The 23,050-nt window shown below is 40.3% G+C and overlaps 1 protein-coding gene across 4 annotated transcripts in view; it reads left to right on the top strand.

The window, feature by feature from the left end:
• The window catches only part of DIAPH1 (diaphanous related formin 1), a 295,385-nt gene that overhangs the window by 195,791 nt on the left and 76,544 nt on the right, over positions 1–23,050 (top strand). For all 4 annotated transcript variants that reach the window (XM_029583290.1, XM_029583289.1, XM_029583291.1 and 1 more), the window contains 6 exons: positions 3,956–4,054; positions 9,066–9,160; positions 16,244–16,345; positions 17,370–17,609; positions 18,312–18,441; positions 21,242–21,366. In XM_029583290.1, coding sequence (XP_029439150.1) covers positions 3,956–4,054; positions 9,066–9,160; positions 16,244–16,345; positions 17,370–17,609; positions 18,312–18,441; positions 21,242–21,366 — 791 coding nt within the window. The remainder of the gene's footprint in view (positions 1–3,955; positions 4,055–9,065; positions 9,161–16,243; positions 16,346–17,369; positions 17,610–18,311; positions 18,442–21,241; positions 21,367–23,050) is intronic.

The raw sequence follows: 23,050 nt of genomic DNA, 5'->3' as shown, positions 1-23,050 counted from the left end.
GGCTCGTGAGCCAGATATGGCTCTTTTGAGGGCTGCATCTGGCTCGCGGACAAGTGTCGCCACACTTCGCGGTTCCCCGCTGACCCAGCTGCTCCCCGGTCCTCCGCCGCCCGGGCTTAAAATGCTGTCAGCCCGGGCGGAACGCGGCAGGACAGCTGGAGTCAGCGGCACCGGCGTGCTCTCTTCTCCCCCCCCCCCGCGGCCCGGAAGAGGAAGTGGAGAGCATCGGGTGCCTGCGCGGGAAGAAGAGACCACACTAGCGTGGTCTCTTCCGCGCAGGCACCCGATGCTCACCACTTCCTCTTCCGGGCCGCGGGGGGGGGGGGGGGGAGGAGAAGAGAGAGTCAGCGGCACGACTGGAGTCAGCCGGGTGCCTGCGCGGGAGTCATCGGGTGTCAGCCGGCTGCCAGCGCTGGAGTCATCGGGTGCCTGCGCGGGAGTCTTCCCGCGCAGGCACCCGATGCTCACCACTTCCTCTACCGGGCCGCGGGAAGAAGAGAGCACGCCGGTGCGCTCTCTTCTTCCCGCGGCCCGGAAGAGGAAGTGGTGAGCATCGGGTGCCTGCGCGGGAAGAAGAGGCCACGCTAATGTCCGACGGGAATGTCCCGCGCTAATGTCCCGCGGGGGGGGGGGGGAGGAGAAGAGAGAGTCAGCGGCACGACTGGAGTCAGCCGGGTGCCTGCGCGGAAGTCATCGGGTGTCAGCCGGCTGCCAGCGCTGGAGTCATCGGGTGCCTGCGCGGGAGTCTTCCCGCGCAGGCACCCGATGCTCACCACTTCCTCTACCGGGCCGCGGGAAGAAGAGAGCACGCCGGTGCGCTCTCTTCTTCCCGCGGCCCGGAAGAGGAAGTGGTGAGCATCGGGTGCCTGCGCGGGAAGAAGAGGCCACGCTAATGTCCGACGGGAAGAAGACTGCAGCGCGGCTCGGAGGAAAATGAAGAGTTTCAACCGCGACCGATGGGACTCCGCCTCCGCGAGGGCTGAAAATGAAGGAGGTTAGCGTTGGGAGGAGGCTGCTGCTGCCGCGAGTTCCCGGGGTGGGGGTGGGGGAGAGAGAGAGTGAATGAGCGAGCAAGCATGTGTGTTTGAGATCCTGTGTGTGTGAGTGAGAGATTGCATGTATGTGAATGACTGAGAGCCTGTACATGTGAAAGAGAGTATGTCTGTGATTGAGAGCCTGCCTGTGAGAGAGAGAGCATGAATGTAAGTTTACCATTGGGAACCTGTATGTGTAAGTTTGTGATTGAAAACCTGTTTGTGTGAAAGAGTATGTGTGTATGATTGAGATCCTTTGTGTGTGAGAGAAATCATGTGTATGTATGATTAAGAGCCTGTGTGTATAAGTAAGAGAGAGATCATGTGTGTCTGTGTGTGATTGAGAGCTGGTTTAGGTGATGGAGCATGTGAGTATGTGATTGAGAGCCTGTGTTTCAATGAGAGAGAGATACCATGTGTGTCTGTGTGTGATTGAGAGCTGATTTAGGTGATGGAGCATGTGAGTATGTGATTGAGAGCCTGTGTGTAAATGAGAGAAAGAGAGGACATGTTTGTAAGCATGTGAATGAGAGTCTGTGTGTGAGAGAAAAAGACAGCATGTATTTATGTGATTGAAAGCCTGTGTGTGTGTGTAAGCGTGAAAAGATAGACAGCATATGTGTAAATGTGTAATTAAGAGCCTATATGAGAGAGAAACAACATGTGTATATGTGAGTACTGAGAGCATGTGTGTATAGGTGTGTCATTGAGAGCCAGTGTGAGAGAGAGTGCTGGTATGTGACTGAGAGAGGAGAAAGTTCCAAGCAAACCACCCCACCTCCTGCTAATTCAGAACAATCTCAGGACACCTGGATATCAAACGTTCCCAGGTATGCAGAGCAAAAAAAATTTTGTATCCTTATTATTTTTCATTACTGGATCTTTGTGTCTGCTATTTTGAAATATTTTGTTGGTATCTGGAAATGTTTTATATGAGTTTTTAATTATTGGATATTCCACTCATCAGCTGTTTCGAAATATGTTCTTTTTGTTAGTACAGTTTTACTGCTGATGATTTTATATTTCTTGATTTGTTTTATAAGGATGGGTGATGTTTCTTTTTTCCTTTGTTACACTGCATACAGAGACTCTGGCTTGTTGCAGTTTCCAATTCAGTTTTTTCTGCATGCTTCTTGTTATGCGTTTTGGTCTCTTTATTCTATGTTAGGTGAGGGACAGCACGTGATTCAGGTGAGGTTTTCTGCTGGCGTGTTGTTTCTGTGTAGGACTCTATAGCAGCCTGACTTGGTCCGTTTTCCTAATAGGAGATGTATTGGTGTCTTAAGGCCTGGTGTAATATTTTCAGAGACTTATTGTACATTAAAAGTGTGATCTTACATAAAATGCACATATTTACTTGTATTTAGTTTTAAACATATTGTATGGCTCTCATGGAATTACATTTTAAAATATGTGGCGTTTATGGCTCTCTCAGCCAAAAAGGTTCCTGACCCCTGAGTTAGGGTAATTGAGCAGCACCTCCAGAGAGCGTTAGAAGATTCAGTCACCTCTGAAGTTAACCCAGGTGCTATCAACAGCCATTTCTGAAGTGGTATTGAACAGGAGAATGTCTAAGGTCCGTTTGATTTTTATTTATTTATAAATATTTGATGTTCCACCTTTTCCTAAAGATAAAGATAGGCCCAAGGTGGATTGCATGAAGTAATAAGGCACTGAGAACATAGGTAATGGATACATACAGCTATGAGGTAAGAACATGTCATACTGTGTCAGACTGAGGGTCGTCCAAGCCAAGAATCTTGTTTGCAACAGTGGCCAATCCAGGTTACAGGTACTTCGCAAGTACCCAAACATTAAATACATCTAAGGTGACCAACTGCCTGGTTTTGTAGCCTGTTGTACAGGGTGTGTGTGAGTATGTATGTATACAGGAATGTATTAGAAGTATTCCAGAATTGTGAATCATAAGAATCAATGTCTCAACATCAGGCATTTTGATTCCAGTGGATGTGTCAAAATACACATTCCTGGTAATTCCTCCCCCTTTGGCTCTGACATTGGTCCAGCAACCCATTCCAGTTTGTTCCGCACCGAGAACAAATTGGCTATAAGTAAGAAAACCCCTTCTGCATGTTGTTCCTGTTCATACTTGTGGCCCACTGAGCCAAACTTCAGGACTATGCAGCTTTTGGCTCCAGTGTCAGTGTTGATCACAGACCTCCTTAAAACCATTGTTGTAGAAGAGTCCTATTCTTGTCCTCCTCTGCTTGCCTCTAAGGAATTGGTTGCAGTGCCTATCTAGCCTCTTTCAAGAGAGATATTGCTTTACTCAAGCCCATAAATGGTCTCTTCCCCCCCCTGAAACTTGGTTTTAACTTAGGTAAGCCTAGAATTGCAGACACAAAACTGGGCAGCAGCTTGCATCTTTTTCTGCTATGCCCAGATATTCCTGATCCATTCTAAGTCTACTTCTGTCAAGATTTGAAAGACTGCAACATAAGAGTTCAAGCCACACACACATATCTCATTGTTTGGATATGACCACCTGGTGGGATATAAATTTGGGTTGTCCATCTTTCAAGAATATTAATCCCAGATTAATCTTCTTGGCAGTAAGCTTTGGGCCTGGGAATTCAAAAAAAAAATGTTTCTGAAATGTCTATACCCTCTGCTGGTAATATGTAAACTATGATTCTCCAAAGATAAAGTTTTAATGATCATATTGGTTCATGTGATGGCTTGCAAATCTTCTCACAAATAACAGGCCCTGACGCTACTGGATGTATGCTCCAGAACACTGATTACAATGTCATCTGGAGAAGAGAAGACCTTAAATATTTCTGTGCTTGATAGTTTTATATATACTGTATATAAATGCTAAGGTAATGGCTGTATTTAAAGTGGTGGTTTAGGATAATATTTATATAATGTTTCAGAGCTCTCCTGTGTCTTATCTACAGCAAAGAAAGATCAGGATGGGGGCGATGAGAAGAAACTGGCACCGAAGAAAAAGGTGAAGGAACTGAAAGTGCTAGATTCAAAGACTGCTCAAAATCTTTGTGAGTACTCATTATGAAAAAGTAGCTCCTGGTACTACTTTAGGAATAGATGGAAGTTTTGGTGCATGTGATGATTAAGAAGTCTTCATTGTGTATGCAGGCAAGGAGAAACCCTGTTTTTAAGATTGTTTCCAATTTCCACCCACGTAACAGAGATGGCATAATTTCCTCTCTTCCTTCTCTACATGCTGTCCACAGCAGAACACAAGTGTCTGCTCCTGTCTAGTCCCTGATAGGAAAGGGAATACGTTGACTGCTCTGAACTTCAGATGCATTTGTTGATCCTTTTATTTTGCTTCAGGGTCAGTCAGACAGAGCCAAACCTAAATCATACTGCTATCAATTAATTTATTTTACAAAAAAAGGGCCAGATACCCCACTTTCAAAAATTAATGCTAAATTAATTTTACAGTAATTTTTATTCAGTTTAAATTTAACCAGTTTAATAATTGGCATATATGCCAGAAGTTTAATCAGTTTCATAGATTGTAAATTTTTCTGAAATATAATAGAGAAGACTATCTAATCCTTAATAAAATATAGCAGCATAAGTTTGCACAGAAATTTAGACATAATATATAGTCAAATCAATAGCTAGTAAATGAAAACAAAATGTAAATTATAAAGAATAACAGGAAACTTATTAACTTACCACTTATTACGCTCACAATTTTGTGTACAAAAACGCTTTTGACTAACAAGCTTTTGGAATAGGGACCTGGAAATAGGTGCAGTAGTTTGTTAAATCTAGGATTATATTTGCATGCCCTGCTGATTCCTACTATAAATCTCAAATTCAGAATGTACTACCAGTCCAGTAGGTCTGAATTCATTTTCTCCTGGTAATAAAATTTGCAGACAAGCAGGTGACTGCTTTTATTTCTGTACTTTTTTAGTTTTCACATGAGACAAAATAAATATCCCACCGCTCTTCTTTTATAGACACATGGGTTAATGTATTCTTTCTGGCTTTCAAAGATTGAATGAGGTAGGGATAGGAAGGAATAATTCAACAGCAGGAAGCCATGATTTAATGTTTCTTGAAAATCTCCAGTAACATTGTAACATTTCTTAATAGGAGACATGGTTTTACTGCTCTCAGGGTTTATAGTGATGTAATTTGCCTAGTTAAAAAAACATGCAAGACTGTTATTGTTAAATTTAATGCCATTCCACTCTTGCTTTGAGAATTAGCTGACGCCACTGCGATTTCAGCATTACCTAAAGTGACTTATACTCAGTCTTAAGACGATTACATTCTGTATAATTGCAGTTCATATTATAAGCCCCTGATACAGCCCTAATTTTGGGCAAAACTCGGCCAGAGTTGGGCCATTTGGGATTTTTATATTTTATATTGTAGAACCTTTGTCTCCACAAAAAAAATATCGCTACAACTAAGATTGGTCTTATATTTGTTTGATCTAAAGTTTTGGAAAACCGCCTTATATGATGGCAGATAAAGGCCAAAAGGGCCCATCCAGTTTTCCCTGTTGAGATTCATCCTCTTTTGGAAGATATATATAAATTCTCAATTGCAACTTGACACCAACTCCCCAATCCTTCTTTTTCACCTCAAAAGGTAATGTTGGGTGCTCCACCATTACCAACATAATCTTTGGAATGTAGGAGATCTACAGTCAGCAAACTATTTCCACCTGCTTCAGGTTCCCTCAGTGGGAGTCAGTCCTCCTCGCTCACCACAATCTTCTTGGTCCAGTACTCACTCTCCAGAGGAGTCCTCTGGCAGTTCCATGGGCATCCCATCTGACCCGCCAGATCTCACTTCTCCACCAGAGGATTTGACCTAGTCCAAATTTGTGGAAAAGATGGATACAGTACTCAACATAGCTGTACACAAAGACCTGGATCCAAGAGTGGAAGTCATGGGAATTCTAAAAATCTTGGACATTCTGGCAGAACCTTCTGCCTTACCATCACACACAGTACTAGATGTCATATTCATGAAAATGTGGGAAATTCCTTACTTGGGCATTACAGTCATCTATAAAGTTTAGGATGAAAAAATTCCCAGGGTATGATGTAGTACAACTCCTACATAATTCTATAGTGGTAGGATCTGCCATGAAAAAGGTGAAAGACTCACCTTCATTCCAACACTCCTCTGACTTTGAGATAAAAGATTTTTCAGAGCATGATGTTCACAGCAAGAATCACGCAACATCAGTTCTATATGGTCATTATATTTATGACTGCATACAGAATTTAAAATAATTGACTCAGAGGCAGGTGAACAAGTTTCATCACTGTGTCCATTTTATGATTTGGAGAAAGCTATCAGAAATCATCTTTATTCTGTATGTGAATCATTCAGTACCACAACATGAACATCCACTGCATTGATTGGAGTGTGTCACGTGGCTTTACTAAGGGCATTAGAGAGGATGTCTGCTAAAACTAGCCAACCTGCTTTCTCTGGACAACAGCCTCTTCAAAGAAAAGTTGAGAGAAACAGTATCCCAGATCAAGGATCAAAATGTTGCAGTCCAATCGCTATCTATAACAGCTGACCCACACTCTTCCAACAGAAGACCTTTTCTATCCTACAAACATCCATACTATCTAGGAAGGCCATACAGAATTTATTGCTTACCTCCTCTGCAGACGCACCGTTGTCACTCAGCCGATTCCAACAAGGGGGCAACCAGGAGAATGCAACCAACAGAAGCCACAACAACAAGAACCACTGAAATTGAATCAGTTTTTGATGAACTAAGAACCATTATTGAACCATAGGCGAGGGCAAAATTCAGCTATTTCCAATGGTCTGGAACCAAACTTCATGAGATCACTGGGTTTTAAAAATAGTTCAATATGGTTGCTGTTTCAATTTCACATATCAACTGGTAACCCTGCATTCTGCTGTACCGCTGCCCAATCCCTCACACCTTCCACTTCTGCAGCATGAGGTACACCAGCTCTTGCAGCAGAATGCAATACCAAAAATATTATTCCCTGTATAATCAGGAATTTTACTCTCGGTATTTCTTAATTCCAAAGAAGTCTAGAGATCTCTGGCCTATAATAGATCTTCAAAATCTCAATCAACATTTCTGCTGAGAGAAATTCAGCATTACATCTGAGTATGATCCTTCCTTTTATTCTGTTTAAAAAAAAACCTTAAATCAGTAAGAAAAAGTACCATTAAGCAATTTCAAAATATTTCTTACTTGATAGTAAACTATTTAAATCATTTGTGAATCCAGTGTGACCATCATAAAGCATTGGGACAACCTTTTGAATTTTCTCTGACCCAAAAAATTTTTTTTTTCTTTGTGCTTAAAACGAATTGATCATCAGTCATTTATGGATATCACTCATTAAACAGTCATTTCAACATATTTATGTAAATACATTTATTCTCAAACAGTCTTTGTAAAAAAAAATGATTATGAATAAATTTGTTCAAAAAATATCCACTTATCTTCTGACTGATAGTACATTCCATAAAGGGAGTTCTTCAGAAGGCATTTGCTCAAAGCTGTTTGTATATGAAATCATGAACGCCCGTGCAAATATTCACCACCCGACACTGCAGCGTTTCGGAGCCAAACTCCTCCTTCAAGGGTTGCTGCCAATAAACCGTGACTCCTCACTCTTACATAACCCAGTTAGTTTAAATAACCCTGTTCAAAAATATCACAATGTTTTCCAATTAATGCTATATAAATAAAAAAAACTGTTTTCAAAAGAATGACTGTTCGCGAAAAACTCTTTGAAAAGTGCATACACGTAGGAAGATAATTTGCTTACTTACATCTTTGTAAATGGTGATCTAAGACGTCGTTACGATGTCACCCTCCTGACTACCTTCTCCGCATCTAATAATAGCGGTAACAAATGCTGCCTTTTTATACCAAAACAAGCTCGCATTCTTGTACTCTTGGGACATTTAGCAGCAGCAATTAATGTAGTCCCATTAACACACTTTCACATGTGTTGCCTATAATCTGGTCTATGATTAAATAGAAGGCAAACGAAGATAGTTTTCTGCAAAAGTGCATATTGTGATGGCTACATTGATGACTATGAATCAATGAGGTGGATTTTGCTACAGTTAGTTGTTCTGTCTTTGTCATCGCACCACAGTTGTTAGTATTGAATTTTACTTCCTGCTTATTCTGTTTCATTGTAAACCGGTTTGATATGCATTTTATGCAGGAAAATCGGTATAAAAAAACTAAAAATAAATAAATATTGATCCTTAGAATCCCATACAGGTATCACACAGATACATGTCCAGAATAAATGAAAAGTGATTTTCTTTAAAAAAAAAAAAACCAAAAACAAAAAAAAACCAGGCATGAGCTACTAAAATTTATTCCAAGTAAGTGAAATTATAATATTGGGATAAAGAAAATGAAAAACAAAAGGCCATGAGGAAATAGAAGAATAGAGAATAGAAGCCAGGGATGGGCAAAGCACGAACAATTAAACAACCATACACACTGCAGAAATTCACTAAGTGTGTAGTTTTTAAGATATAGCACACCATTACTAATGGATAAGTTACATTTGTAAAATTAGCTCTGTAATTAAAACTGAGAAGGAAAGTCATGGACATGATTAATCACATTTAACAACGAACATTGATAACAAACTATGTTACCGAACCTTATGGCACCTATGTAAACGGAGAAATTGTAGTATCATTACTTTTATGTGCCTTAATGTAAACTGTTGTGACTGTCCCCACCAAACGACGGTATAGAAAAGACAAAAATAAATAAATAAACAATTGAACCCCAAAATAGCACGTTTATTTTGAAGAATTTAGTATTTCTTGTTTGTCTCATTTCATAGCTGAGGTTATTGGCACTTTTAAACATGATCTACTTTATATTTAAACTTAGATGGGTGTAAGGGAATGTATACGATGTAAAGAATGCTAGTCTATGTTTTCTGCCCTAACTGATTGAAATTAGAAATAGAAGAAGCCATTGATGTTACCCAGAAATAAAAATGAATGCTATTTTTGTTCCTCCTGCAGCTATTTTCCTGGGCTCCTTTCGTATGCCTTACCAAGAGATTAAAAATGTGATACTAGAAGTGAATGAAACCGTGCTAACAGAATCCTTAGTGCAGGTAAGTGAAAAAGAGAGGGCTTGATGTCAGAATACATTTTTATAGACTGAATTGATTGCTTTGCTTGTATGCTATGTTTGATTTTTAAATAGACATTACACTTAAGCATCCAGTCTGAGCAAGAAAATAGTTGTATTTACAGTTTGAGCTATTTGGAATTTAGCACTTTTGGGTCACTTCTTTAATAGTTTTCACTGTACTGTTTTGTAATGCCAAGTATTATCAAGGTCTCAGGAGAAACGAGGACTAGTTTTCGAATCAGCTCCCAATGGCTGAGTCCGATTTGCTTTCATTTCTTAATGGACGGCCATTATAGGATCCATCAAGTTTTGAGCTTCATAAGACCTGATTTCCCTAAAACAGGGCAGTCATCTCTTCATCAGCCTCCATCCCCTATTCCTTATGGTTTGAGTGTTGAGAACGTGCATACAGGTACAGTCTGCATGCTATGAAGTCAAATCTTTGTGGCTGCTTGTAAAGAGTTCATCCAGAGGTTTTGCGCTTCAAATGGAAAAGACTTTTCATTTGGGATGCAAGTCCTTGAATCCTTCCCTTTTGCTTTCAGCATAAACTGGCTACTTTCCTAACCTAATATGTTTAAATTCAGCTTCTTCAGCATCTATTTGTCCTCAATTGATATTTTTCAGAAGCCTTTAGAAGGAAATATGATTTTTTTTGTTTGGCCTTGTTGTGAGGGTTAGGTAGGTCTTGGGAGTTTGAAACTTTATTTCAGAGACCCCACTTTATTATGGGACTAATGCAGTTATCACTTAACTAGGGACCTTCGTTTTCAGTTTTTAGTTTACGTTCAATGTTAAAACAAACAAAATCAGTGGAAATATGCCACATTGTCTGACATTCTAAGCAGCTCACCATATCACATTCACAGAGTAAAATAAAAAATGAACTGATTTAAAACAGAACAATAATAAACATAGCTAACAACTCACTAGATCTCAAACATGTCAGCCAAATAGATGTTAATTGCTTCTCAAAAATACTAAGAAGGAGCTACCTCTAAAAGCCTCTATAAACAAATGTTGTTAAGGCTTTTTTTTTTGTTTTAAAACTCTTTCTGGAGAAAATCTGGCAGACAACATAGGGCCCACAACCACAAACAACCTTTCATGAGGTTCAGCTAGTCTTACAGAACACGCTGTAGGTACGTCAAGAAAACACTGCCCTGATGATCTCAAATTTCTTTCAATAATGCATTGATGCACTGCGGAGCCTCGCTATTCATTGCTCTATAAATTATCATCAAGATTTGAAAGTTGCTCACCATTAAATTGGCAACCAGTGTAAAAATGACAGCACCAGTGTGATATGATCATGACAACTAGATCCAGTTAATATTCATGCTGCTGAGTTTATGGTAGAGGCAGTAAGACCTAGATAAATTGCATTATAGTAATCTAGGCCAGATTAAAATTAAGGCCTGGAGAGCTGAACAAAATTTGAGATTAAAGTCATGCTTACACAATATTTGAAGCTTAAGAAATAAAATATGAACTACACTCCTTACATCACTTTTGAATGATAAATGAAAAATCACCCCTCAGTCAAATGAATCAGATTGATTTGATTCGGTGACTAGAGATTTGGACCAAGGAAGAGCACTCTGTGGTTTACTTGGATATCAGCAAGTCTTTTGATATGGCCTGCATAAGAGGGCTCATAAATGAGAACAGAGCCGTAGCTGGGCAGTGTGGCAAATATGGCCAAGTGAAAAACTGCGCCCTCACCCATTACACATCACATGACACCATGAGTTGGAAGACTTTGTTAAATATTTGTACAGCAATGCCCATGGCCAGTGCAAAGGTATTAGGTGCCCTTCATCCCAACACATACAATTAAAATATATGCATTTATAATAACATTTTACATGAAAAAGGTCATTGAAAGCACAGTCTTCTGAGGCAAAAATATCACGGTATGTATATTATATTTACAAGCACTGCTGTGGTGCCAACCAGAAAACCCTGCAAAAAAGCAAGAGGCACATGGAACTCATATGGTATTAGGCCTACTGTTACATGTCTTGGGCATGGGCATGACCCTCAGAGAGCCACAAAAAAACAGAATTACAATGCAATAAACGTTCTATAATCAAAACACTAAGTGCCAGCACTTAAACTATTACACCAGGCCTAAAACACCAATACACACCCCCTATTAGGAAAACAGAAAACCAAGCTGCTATAGATCCCTACATACAAACTACACACTATTGGAATACCTCACTTCAGCTCTCCCCTTTGTGCACCCCTTCGTGCAAACCTTTGTGTATATGTAAAAATTTATTTTTATGTTTCCTTTGTTAACTAAGCTGTTTCATTGTATTCGACTAAGGAATTTTTTCCTGCTTTTTCTGTTTCACTGTAAACCGGCATGATTTGCATTTAATGCAAGAATGTCGGTATATAAAAGTTAAAAATAAATAAATAAATATGCAAAACACAGATAGACCCTCAAATACAGAATAAAGAGACCATAAAATATAAACAGAAATGTACAGACAGAAACTGAACAGGAAACTACAACAAGCCAAATTCTATATGAATTGCAACAATGGAAAAACAGAAACGTTACCATTCCTCATAAAACAATACAATTAGTAAATCCATACCAATAAAAATAATAATTTCAAACTAATGAATAGAATAGCATTCAAAAATTAAAAACTCGCATACAAATTTTCCAAACATCCATAAAATATTTCAAATAACACATCAGATAACACGCATTAAAATTAATAAGGATTTTATTTTTTTTAAATCCCCTGTTATCCATATCTAGAACTTTTGATTTCTAGAAGCCCTAAAATTGTCATGGATTAGCATGCAGAGAGGAAGTAGGGTCAATCTCCCACGCACGTGCTTTCTCTGTCTCCTGCGCACACTCACACATACCTGCTCTCACTCTCACACATACCTGCTCTCACTCTCAAACACAAGCGCGCGCTCTCTCCCACACACATACACACATGTTCTCTCTCTCTCCCACACAGTCTTGCTCCCCTTTCCCTCCCCACTCCTTAGCATTCCTGGTACCGCTCCCCTTCTCTACAGGCCCTCCATTTCTCAGCAGTCTTGCTTCCCAGCTCTTTTTCCCCTCCCAGCCCCCCTACTGCCCAGTCGTCTTGTCACCCTCCCACATCTTCTCATCCACAATCCCCCCACTCACCGCAGGTGGCCAGTTCATGATTTCCTTAACGCTGCTCACCCCCACAGTGCTACCGCTATCCCCTCATTCACCCTCCCTGCTCCTGAAGAATCAAAAGATCGGGCCTTGCAGCGTAGGCTGCTTCCTCCCTCCCAGCTGCCGGTGCCTGAATGATGTCATCAGGTGCCGACAACGAGTAATAGTAAGTGGAACTTATTTTGAAAAAAAAACAAACTAAGTGGAGTTTCTCAAGGATCAGTTCTGGGACTGATTCTGTTCAGTATCATTACGAGCGATATTGTGGAGGGTTTAGAAGGTAAAATTTGTCTCTCTGTGGATGACACTAAAATCTGTAACAGAGTTGGACACATCTGTAGGAATAGAGAGAATGAGAAATGACCTAGGAAAGCTTGAGAAGTAGTTGAAGGTTTGGCAGTTGGTATTCAATGCCAAAAAGTGCAGGCTCATGCATTTGGGATATGGCAGTCCAAAGGAGTTGTATGTGTCGGAGGGTGAAAAGCTGATGTGCACAAACTGGAAGAGAGACCTTAAGGTGATAGTGTCTGATGATTTGAATGTGAGGAAGGGGATGTGACAAGGCGGTGGCTAAAGCCAGAGGGATGCTGGGCTGAATAGAAAGAGGCATAACCAACAAGAAAAAGGAGATCATACCACTAAATAGATCTGGTAGAACCTCAACTAGAATATTGTGTTCAGTCAGGTCCAGTGCTAGGTTTTTTGCTGCCATGTGCAAACAATTACTGTGCTCCCCACCCTCCACCCCTGCTGTTTGTTCATTCTCTGTCCCAAGACTACCAAAAAAAATCCCAGCTCACTTCAGTGATACAAACTTTAAAAATTGACACTATCCCCCCCAATCCATGGCTGATGCAGGGGTATTAGGTGCCTTAGGCGAACCCTATAGCCTTATACAATGCCCCTACCCCATTCCACACAGACAGTTAAGAATTATGCATTTGTATTTTACATGAAAACAATCAAAGTACAGTGTTCTGCAGTAAAAATATCTCTGAACATCTTCTGCCTTATTTTTAATCTTTGGTCTGAAGATGCTATTTTTTTTTATATTGTATTTAAAAGCATGTAACAACATTTCCAGTTCTGAATATAGTTCAAGGAAAGCACTTATCTTAGAATCAACAGCTCAATGCCTGATGGTGAAACGAAGACACTTCCACTAGTGCATAAGTATTCCCTCCTGGCATTTGGAAACCGATCAGACTGGGGACTGCCCCAGATTTCATCACACAGGATCGAGGCAGGTTGCAACATCCCAACCTCCAGGCCCTGTCGCTCACAGCCTGGATGTTGAGAGGTCAATATTGCAACTGCTCAATCTCTCAGAAGACGTATTTCGGGTTCTGGTGACTTCCAGAAAGCCTTCCACTAGAAAGTCCTATGGACAGAAATGGCCCTAGATACGTTTTCCTGTTCCCCACAAAAATTGCTTGATTACCTTCTACACATTTCGAAGGCTGGCTTGAAGACCAACTCCGTTAGAGTTCATCTAAGTGCAATTGGCTTATACCACCGTGGTGTACATGGTACACCCAACTCTGTACAGCCTATAGTTGTATGTTTCATGCAGGGCCTGCTTCAGTTGAAGCCTCCCCTAAGGCCTCCCGCTGTGTCTTGGGACCTCAATATAATGTTAGTCCAGCTGATGAAAGCTCCATGTGAGCCACTGCGCTCCTGTGACCTGAAGTATCTGACCTGGGAGGTCATATTCTTAGTGGCGGTCACTTCAGCGCAAAGGGTTAGTGAGCTTCAGGCCTTAATGACTTATCGACCTTATGCTACGTTTTTCATGATAGGGTGCATACATAAGAACACCCTAAGTTCCTGCCTAAAGTGGTATCAGACTTCCATTTTAACCAGTCCATTGCCCTGCCAACATTCTTTCCCAGGCCCCCATCAAGGTAAACAAGGCCTGCACAGTTTGGACTACAAAAGAGCCTTAGCCTTCTATCTGGAGTGGGCAGAAGCCCATAGACAGTCTACCCAACATTTTTGTTTCTTTTCAAAGGAATAAGTTGGGTTTCGTCATTGCTAGCAGACTGCACCACCTCCTGTTATGCCCAGGCAGGATTGCATCTTGTGGCCAGGTCAAGGCTCACACTGTCAGAGCTATGGCAGCGTCGGTGGTCCACTTGCGAGCATCTCCCATGGAGAATATCTGCAGAACTGTGACATGGCATTCTCGCCACACGTTCACATCGCATTATTGCTTTGTTAGGAATGGCCGACGCAACATCAGGTTTGGCTAATCTGTCCTTCAGAAATTGTTTGATGTGTAGAACCCAACTCTGTTCCCGCCTAGGACCCTTTGTTTGTGTTCAGACTGCCCTCACCCCATTAACAACAAAACTAGTTTTGTTGTGCCTGTTGGCACTTATTTTGGTGGTTTTGGTCCTCTTATGTTGGGGAGGGGGCAGCGTGAAGGTGGGGATTCACCCATGTGTGAGGACTGGCATTCTGCTTATACTCTGAGAAAGCAGAGTTGCTTACCTGTAACAGGTGTTCTTTGAGGACAGCAGGACGTCAGTCCTCAGGAAACCCTCCCAGCAACCCTTGGATTTGGGTTTCCCTATGTCAGCTTATTCTCTTTTATTTTATTCTTTTGAATTCTATATCATAACACTAAAGGTACCCCGCGTGGACACATGGTATAATGCATGCTGGAGCATGCTCAGTAAAAGTTCTAGAAACTTTGACAAAAGTTTTCCATGCCAGGCTCCATCTGATGTCACCCATGAGTGAGGACTGACATCCTGCTGTCCTCGGAGAACACTTTTTACAGATGAGCAACTCTGCTTTATTCGATCCACAGAGCGAGTTGGGATGGCGAAACCATTTCCGCACATATTTTCAGTTTTCAAAAGTATGTGGTTAAATATGTGTACACATTTCTACCTGCTCACAAGCGAGCGTAAATGTGCGCATGTAAGCTGCACAGAGTTCCGCATACATCACTGATTTTTGAAGCAGTCTTATATGCATAAGTTTGCTTTGAAAATTAAGGCTAATGTCCATGTGCCTTGTCTATATATGGACTTCTGCACTATGCAGGCTGTTATAAAATTACCCTCATAATGTACAACTACCCCATGTTTGATAGTTAATTAATTAAAACATAGAGGCATGTACCAATTTACTGGGTCTGGTATCTGAGTGAACGGTATATGAGAAATAAATAAAATAAAAATAAACTTCACATGTAAACAGTACTGTTAGGAGTGAAAAAAATCCTGGTAGCAAGAGTGCCCAAGTGTCTGAAGTTCAGCATTTGGTTCCTGCTGTTGGCCACACATCCTGGGATGAGAGGCGCTAATCCATAACTGTTGAGGCTTAGAGTAGTCCTGGGCTGCTGAGGAACTTGCCCCCAAGGCCAGGGTATAGTCATTGCTTTTACCACAGGCTGGAGGCAGAGTGGCCACCACTGTTGCAGGAGCTGCCACTACTGTGTCTTGGGGCTCTCGCTCTTCGCAAAGAGGAACCATTAGCATTGCTGCATCCCAGAGCTGCTCACTGCCACTGAGCCACACAGAAAAGAAACTGGAGGGAGGGAATGTGGGGAAAAGACTGGGGAGAAATGATGGTAGAGGAAAGAGAATAGGGCAAAGGAAACCTAGGGAAGAATAAAGAAGAGAACAAAAAACCCATAAAATAAAGCTTAAAAGACTAGCGTATAAAAAAAAAAATGTATACCATAAGGCAGAAAAAAAATATTTCTCTGGCTCTTAACAATGTTGGCAGACACCCAAGTTTTCATTTTTCCAGCTCTGGTAACTTTTAAATTCACAAGTGCAAGCTGGTAGACATTTCCAACTCTTCTTTTACAAGTGAAGGTTTACCTGTTTTCCCTTTTCAACCACCCATTTCTTTGTTGATCAGAACCTGATTAAGCAGATGCCAGAACCTGAGCAGCTGAAGATGATGGCAGAACTCAAGAATGAATACGACGACCTTGCAGAACCAGAGCAGTTTGGTGTTGTGGTAAGTAGTATTCAGTGGGCTCCATTTACTATGAAACAGCTTTATCTCCTGTTGAGATTTCTAACACCACAAGGTTGTAAGGTAGAGCTGAGGTAACAATCCTGCCCATATCAATTGCAGTATTGAATGCTTTTAGTGGGTTTATGCATTGGAATTTAATATTGCAGAATATCATCTGTCTATTGCTAATTACATTTGCAGTAATTTAAGGTTCCTCTTGCTTTTCTAATCCCTTTTTTGTATCGCCGAAGTCTAACAATGATACAAATAACATGATGAAGAAACACTGAGGAAAATAAGCATATAGATTAAATGTTACATAAAACCAGTCAACCATTACCCTATTCCTAAGATCTAATAATCCATAACTATTTCCTCATCTTTTTACTCTTTTAGTTAACCACTTCAATCCTAATCAAACCTCTACCATTCCACCCATCCTGAAATTTTCCATTGTTTTATGCTTAGTATAAACCTAAATGTCAGTGTATACTGATTGTAATCCTTCTTGAGACCAGTTTGGCTAAGGCAGAATATCAAATGTTTATAAATAAACATTGTTTGAGATTACTTCTAATAAACGTGTTAAATATAAGTTGTGAGGAGCCTATCCTTGTGGATTTTTTTCTATTAAACATTGTAATAAAGGTTTTGTAACAGTAAATAGAAACAGCACAAATAGAGTGGAGCTATGTTTTACACTTGAAGGCAAATATGATTCTTTGGAAAGTCTGATATCTTTTATTGGGCCAACATGTAAATTATATGAAGGTGTTATACAGTTTATTTGATAGTCCTATGTATATAAGTATCACAATCTGAATGTTCATTGTATAGGGATAGTATTTCTACTAAAACTCTATATGTAAGTAGTTTTCTAACTGCCTTTGCTGATACAGTTTTCTGAATGACAAAAATTGATTACAGTGGCATCGATTGTGGAACTGTTTGGCAGAGGTTGCAGAAAATCTGTTAAGATTCTCTCCTTCATATCCATATCTGTGGGGTTTTTTTTGTTTTTTAGATCAGCTCAATCCCTCGCCTTCGTTCACGACTCAATGCTATCCTCTTTAAACTGTTGTTCAGTGAACAAGTGGAGAATATTAAACCTGAAATTGTCTCTGTGACGGCAGCCTGTGAGGAAGTACGCAAAAGTGAAAATTTTGCTGGTGTTCTGGAGATCATACTGCTGGTTGGAAACTTCATGAATTCAGGCTCCAGGAATGCCGGAGCCTTTGGCTTCAACATCAGCTTTCTCTGCAAGGTAGAAATATTAGTAATTTGCTACTTGCTGAAAAGTTACTTGTGAAAAGTTATAGAACAGGGATTCTTGTTTGTTTTGTATTTGTACTGAACTGGTCAATCTTGGGTCTATTATAGTATATCTTAATTATAAGTTGCCCAGTCATGTTGATAGATATGGTGATTGACAAGGTGTAGCAAACAAAGATATTCAGGATGTTTTTTTGATTAAAACTTCTTTTAGGGAAAGACGTGATAAGGAGACTGGCTCCTGTTTTAACATCTCTCTGTAACTAAGTGGACAAACTTTTGGTCTGAAGGCCACATTTTGGGGGGTGGCCCTGTTAAGCTGGAGAGGATGAGGATGAATTAGGATCAGGAATATCTTTCCCCTTAAAATCTAAAAGTAAGTTGTGGGAGAGAAGTAATGAACAGGAAGCATAACCATGGAGGTCCAATGACTGAACAATATCATTTCCAATCCAATGATGTGAAATGCTGCTGCGAGGCACATGTGACCCACAGTCTGTACTTTGACCACCTCTGCTCTGTAATGAATTTTTAGATTCAGAAAAGAAATATGTACTTGACTAGACCACCATAGTCATTAGTAATAAAATTGCTATTGATCATATTTCTAACATTCACCACCTCCCAGCCCTCTATTAGTGCTGACTGCACTAAGATAAATCATACTTTAAAATCACATCTTAATTTTTACCAGCTCCGTGACACTAAAACAACTGATCAGAAATCCACACTGCTTCACTTTCTGGCTGAGATCTTGGAGAATGACCACCCTGAGTTCATAAAGTTTACTGATGAGCTAATTCACGTGGAGAAGGCCAGCAAAGGTATGCTCGCTGGTGTAAGAGTTTAATGTGTGGAGAGAGATTTTCATTTGAAGACCTAAATGTCATTTCTTTTCTGTACCATTTACTTTGATGATGACATTTTTATCTTTGACTACTACTTATGACTAAACTTGTCTAAGCTGTGACTGTCAAGCTAAAGTATGTAAACAGGAAGTGTGTTCATGTGAAATTCCTATGGCCAAAATTTGCTTTTATGTGGTAAAACCAATTTTTTAAAACTGCCTTTTCCCAAGTTAACTATGGAAAATTAAACTTATAGTACATGTATATGCAAAATATTATAAAATATTACAGTTCTATTGCTAGTGAAGTGAGACAAGTAGACTGTACATCTTATTGACAAAGCTGCTTCCTTTAAAGAAGACAAAGGAGCTTTTTAATACATCAGTGAGGTCTACCCATGATCTGCCTTCTCTGGCAGATATCCTGACTACACTGTTCTGTTTCTAACCTTTTGCATGCTGACATATTTTTTACATATAGTGCTTGGAATCTTTGATACTGTTCTAATCAGGTTTTCTCACTAACTGACCTGACATTTGGAATGATTAGGATCCATATCTTAAAGTGTAGTTGTGAACTAGGACTATATATTTCAATCTTAACCACCACTCTGGGGCATTTCCTTTGAGGGTATTTAAATGAGCTTGATTAATACATGCAAAAGAGTAGCTAAAACTACATAAAGTATAAATGGTATATCTTCACTCTTTCTATACCTCCCAATTCAAAGTAGTCAGCAGCAGCATTGGGCATGAAAGCTTTTAATTTTTATCCTGAGTTTCAAAGTGGTTATTCTATGTGAACAAGAAGAACAGTAATCAGCCACATATGGGTGACATCTGATAGTGCCAAGACTAAAAGCTCTCTTAGAACTCAGAAAAACATTCACAGTTTTTCTGAGCATTTATAGACATACCCATACTGCTACCACTGTGTGAATCTTTCTTCCACTTGTACAAAAGAATGTTTTTGCTCTCCTTACACATCTTATTGGAAATTATTTGATTGCATTTTCTGTATTTCAGTTTTCATTTATCAAAATATTTTTCAGTTTTCTTTCACAAGACTCCAAAAAAAAATGTATTTCAATTTTTCACTGTTTGACCAAGCCTTGGTTCTCTTTACAATGGCAGACATCAAATCAGACTTCAAAATATGTCCCCACTGTTCGTATAAGATGTCCTTATTGGACTAACATGACTGCTGTGTTTGCTGATTAAGATCATCTCATGACTTAACTGAGTGGCCTGCATGCCCAGTCTCCCAGTTTTGCAAGGTCCTCTTGCAATTTCTCACAGTCCTGTGATTTAACAACTTTGAATAATTTGGTGTCATCGGCAAATTTGATCACCTCACTCATTCCCATTTCCAGGTTGTTTATAAACATATTAAAAAGCAGTGGACCCAGAACAGATCCCTGGAGTATGTCACTATTCACCTTTCTCCATGGGAAAATTTACCATTTAACCATACTCTGTTTTCTATCTTTTAAGCAGTTGACAATCCAAAATAGGACAATGCCCTATGGCAAATGAAATTTAATGTGGACAAGGGTAAAATGATGCACTTAGGGAAGAGTAACCCAAATTATAGCTACACAATGAAAGACTTACATTAGGAGTCACCATTCAGAAAAAGGATCTAAGTGTCATCGTTGATAAGATGTTGAAATCTTCTGCTCAGTTTGTAGCAGCAGCCAAATCTAGGCCTGTCCAGGGTGCATCATCATCTTTAATATTGTGTGCAATTCTGGTCATATCTGAAAAGACTTATTTCTAGTCTGTCAATGAGAGAACATATTTTACCAGTTTTTTGTGACCCACATTGGCTTCCAGTTCAGTCAAGAGTTATTTATAAGGTTGTCATGCTTGTGCGTATTTCATTGGCATTTGACTCTTGCCCTTGGGTGAATGCTCTCTTTCGCATTTAGAGAATTTTAAAAGCCCAGCATGCGCATCAGTTAAGGGATGCGCAAACAAGTCGGGCTTATGCATGCCAATCCTGTTGTAAAAAGCACCCAGATATGCGCACACATCTGCAAAGTTTCCCAAAGGCGAGGTTTGATCTGGGCTGGGTCTGGCCAAAAGATGTGCGGGGGATATCTTTTTGAAGTTCTCCTACCCAAATTTTCCTAACCACGGATGCGTCCACCCTGGGCTGGAGAACTCATGTAGATGGGTCTCCGGTCTCCGGTCTGCTCAGGAAAGCTGTTGTCAAATCAACTTCCTGGAGCTTTGGGCAATCAGGTACGTGTTATGGGCTTTCAGAGAGCGGGGATTTGGGTTCAGGCTGTCTCTCCCCTCTGTTACCAACAGCACCATTGTTATGCCCGTTGGCACCTGGTAGGGGTCTGTTGGTTCCTTTTTTATGTCTGGAAGCAGCCTGTAGCTAGGGATTCATCCATTTGTGAGGACTACAATACTTTTTGTTCTCGAAGAAAGCAGAGTTGCTTACCTGTAACAGGTGTTCTCCAAGGACAGCAGGATGTTGTCAAAAGACCCGCCACCCCATGGAATTGGGTTTCTCCTATTTGTTTGTTCACATATAATTCTATTTTGCAAGACTGAAGAGGGACCTCGTGTGAATGTGTGATATAGAGCATGATGGGCATGCCCAGTGTGGCAAGTCAAAAGTTCTAGAAACTTTGACATAAGTTTTCCAGGTCAGGGCTCCATCTGATGATGTCACTCATGTGTGAGGACTAACATCCTTACCTGTTACACTTAGCTGTGTCTTCCTTTAATTTATTTCTCTTTTTCTCCTTTTACTTGTATAGTTTCTGCAGAAACCCTGCAGAAAAACCTGGATCAGATGAAGAAGCAGATTACTGATTTAGAGAGAGATATTGAGACCTTTCCACCTTCCACTGATGACAAGGATAAGTTTGTGGAGAAAATGTCAATATCCTTTTACCAGTCAATCACAGAGTACACTTCTAGAGCTTAGAAAATATCAGCTGGTGATTCATTTAGTGGAAGTAAAGAGTTTTGTAGGAAACAGGTGAATAATGAATGTGAATGCTAGAGATTCTCTGCTGGATAGAGTATTAGTTATTTTATAAGCATTATTAGTTACTATTTCTTTACAATAGAATGTAGTGAAGAAGTACACAAAATGTTACATCTTTTAGTTTTGATCTCACTGGGAAAAAAAATGTACCACCAACATATTTGTATCCTGGATAAAAATTTACAGTAAAATGTACCCAGGATTCGGTGTGTAATAGAAACAAATTTTGTGGTATATTTTTACCAAGTTTATTGGGTAGTAGTAGATCTGTAGAGAAAGTCCTCTTTGGACAATTAACATTTAAGGTAAGTTTTTCACACTGTAAAGTAATTTTTAATTTATCCTTAAAAGGACATGTCATGTTTGTTTACTTTCTACAAATGTAAAGGTTTGGAAAGCTTTATATAGCATCTAGTTATATAATTATATACCCGTTCATTATTCACAATATGTTCCATGTAAACCGCCTCCCTGGCGATAGTTATCCATGTTAAATGTGAACCGGAGTGATATGTATTGTATACAGGAACTTCCGGTATATAAAAACCAAAAATAAACAAAAATAAATAGTTACTGGGCAATAAATCTTTTTATTCCCATCGATAGCAGGGCTGAATTAGCCATGCTGTCATGGGATCTGTCAATCAGGTACAGGAGGCAGAGCTTTACAAAATAGAGATTTAGATTTTAGCTCTCTGCAGCTGCGCGTATGTTCCCGCAAAGGAAAGTAAACAGATTCTCCTCAGTCTGTTTTTGTGCGAGCAGGATTGCACGCGGGGCTGACTTCTCCTCAGCGTTTCTTATTTTTCTTGAAATGTCAAAAAAGCTGGGGTTTAAACCCTGTGCCCTGTGGCAAGGTAATGTCAGTCACGGATGGCCATGACCGATGTTACCGATGCCTGTGACCAGAGCATAATTTACAAAATTGTGTTTTTTTTGTGCTCTAATGTCCCCAGGAGCCCAAAAACAACGGGCCTACAAAATGTTTGAACTTTTCACTTTTTCCGAGCCATCGGAGGCTCATTCTTCACCGGGTCCCTCGTTAACGGTGTCTCTGTCACAAAAAAGAACGTCGTCGTGGGATCCTCAACCCTCCAGGCTTGGAGGTAAGGATTTACCGAGCCGACATAGGCCTTCGGATCCGAGAGGACCGAAAGAGCCTCGGCGATCGGCGTAGGAACCAACGGCATCTAAATCTTCGGCGCCGATGACTTATGCGCCTAATGTACCTTCTGCGCCCAAATCACCATTGGTGCATAACACTTCTGCGCCCGAATCGACATCGGCGCACAAGACACCAGCGCACACAATGCAGGAAACGTGCGCATAAGGCGCTGGAGCCTTCTGAAGCGAGCTCGGAACCGAAAACGGCGCCGAAACCATCTGCACACAACTTACAAAAAACATCGGCACACATGGAGCTGAAGACATTGGCGCACTCAACAGCACACAGCTCGACACACAGTGGACTACAAAAGTCCAAACAAATATATCATTCAATGCCACATGGGGTAAAACGAAATCATCAGTCTCCAGATGCACCTCATTCCACCTCTTCAGACTCTAGTTCTACAGA

This window comes from Rhinatrema bivittatum, chromosome 18 (genome assembly GCF_901001135.1).
Source record: "Rhinatrema bivittatum chromosome 18, aRhiBiv1.1, whole genome shotgun sequence".
Taxonomy (NCBI): domain Eukaryota; kingdom Metazoa; phylum Chordata; class Amphibia; order Gymnophiona; family Rhinatrematidae; genus Rhinatrema; species Rhinatrema bivittatum.
This window is presented reverse-complemented; position numbering and strand designations above follow the sequence as displayed.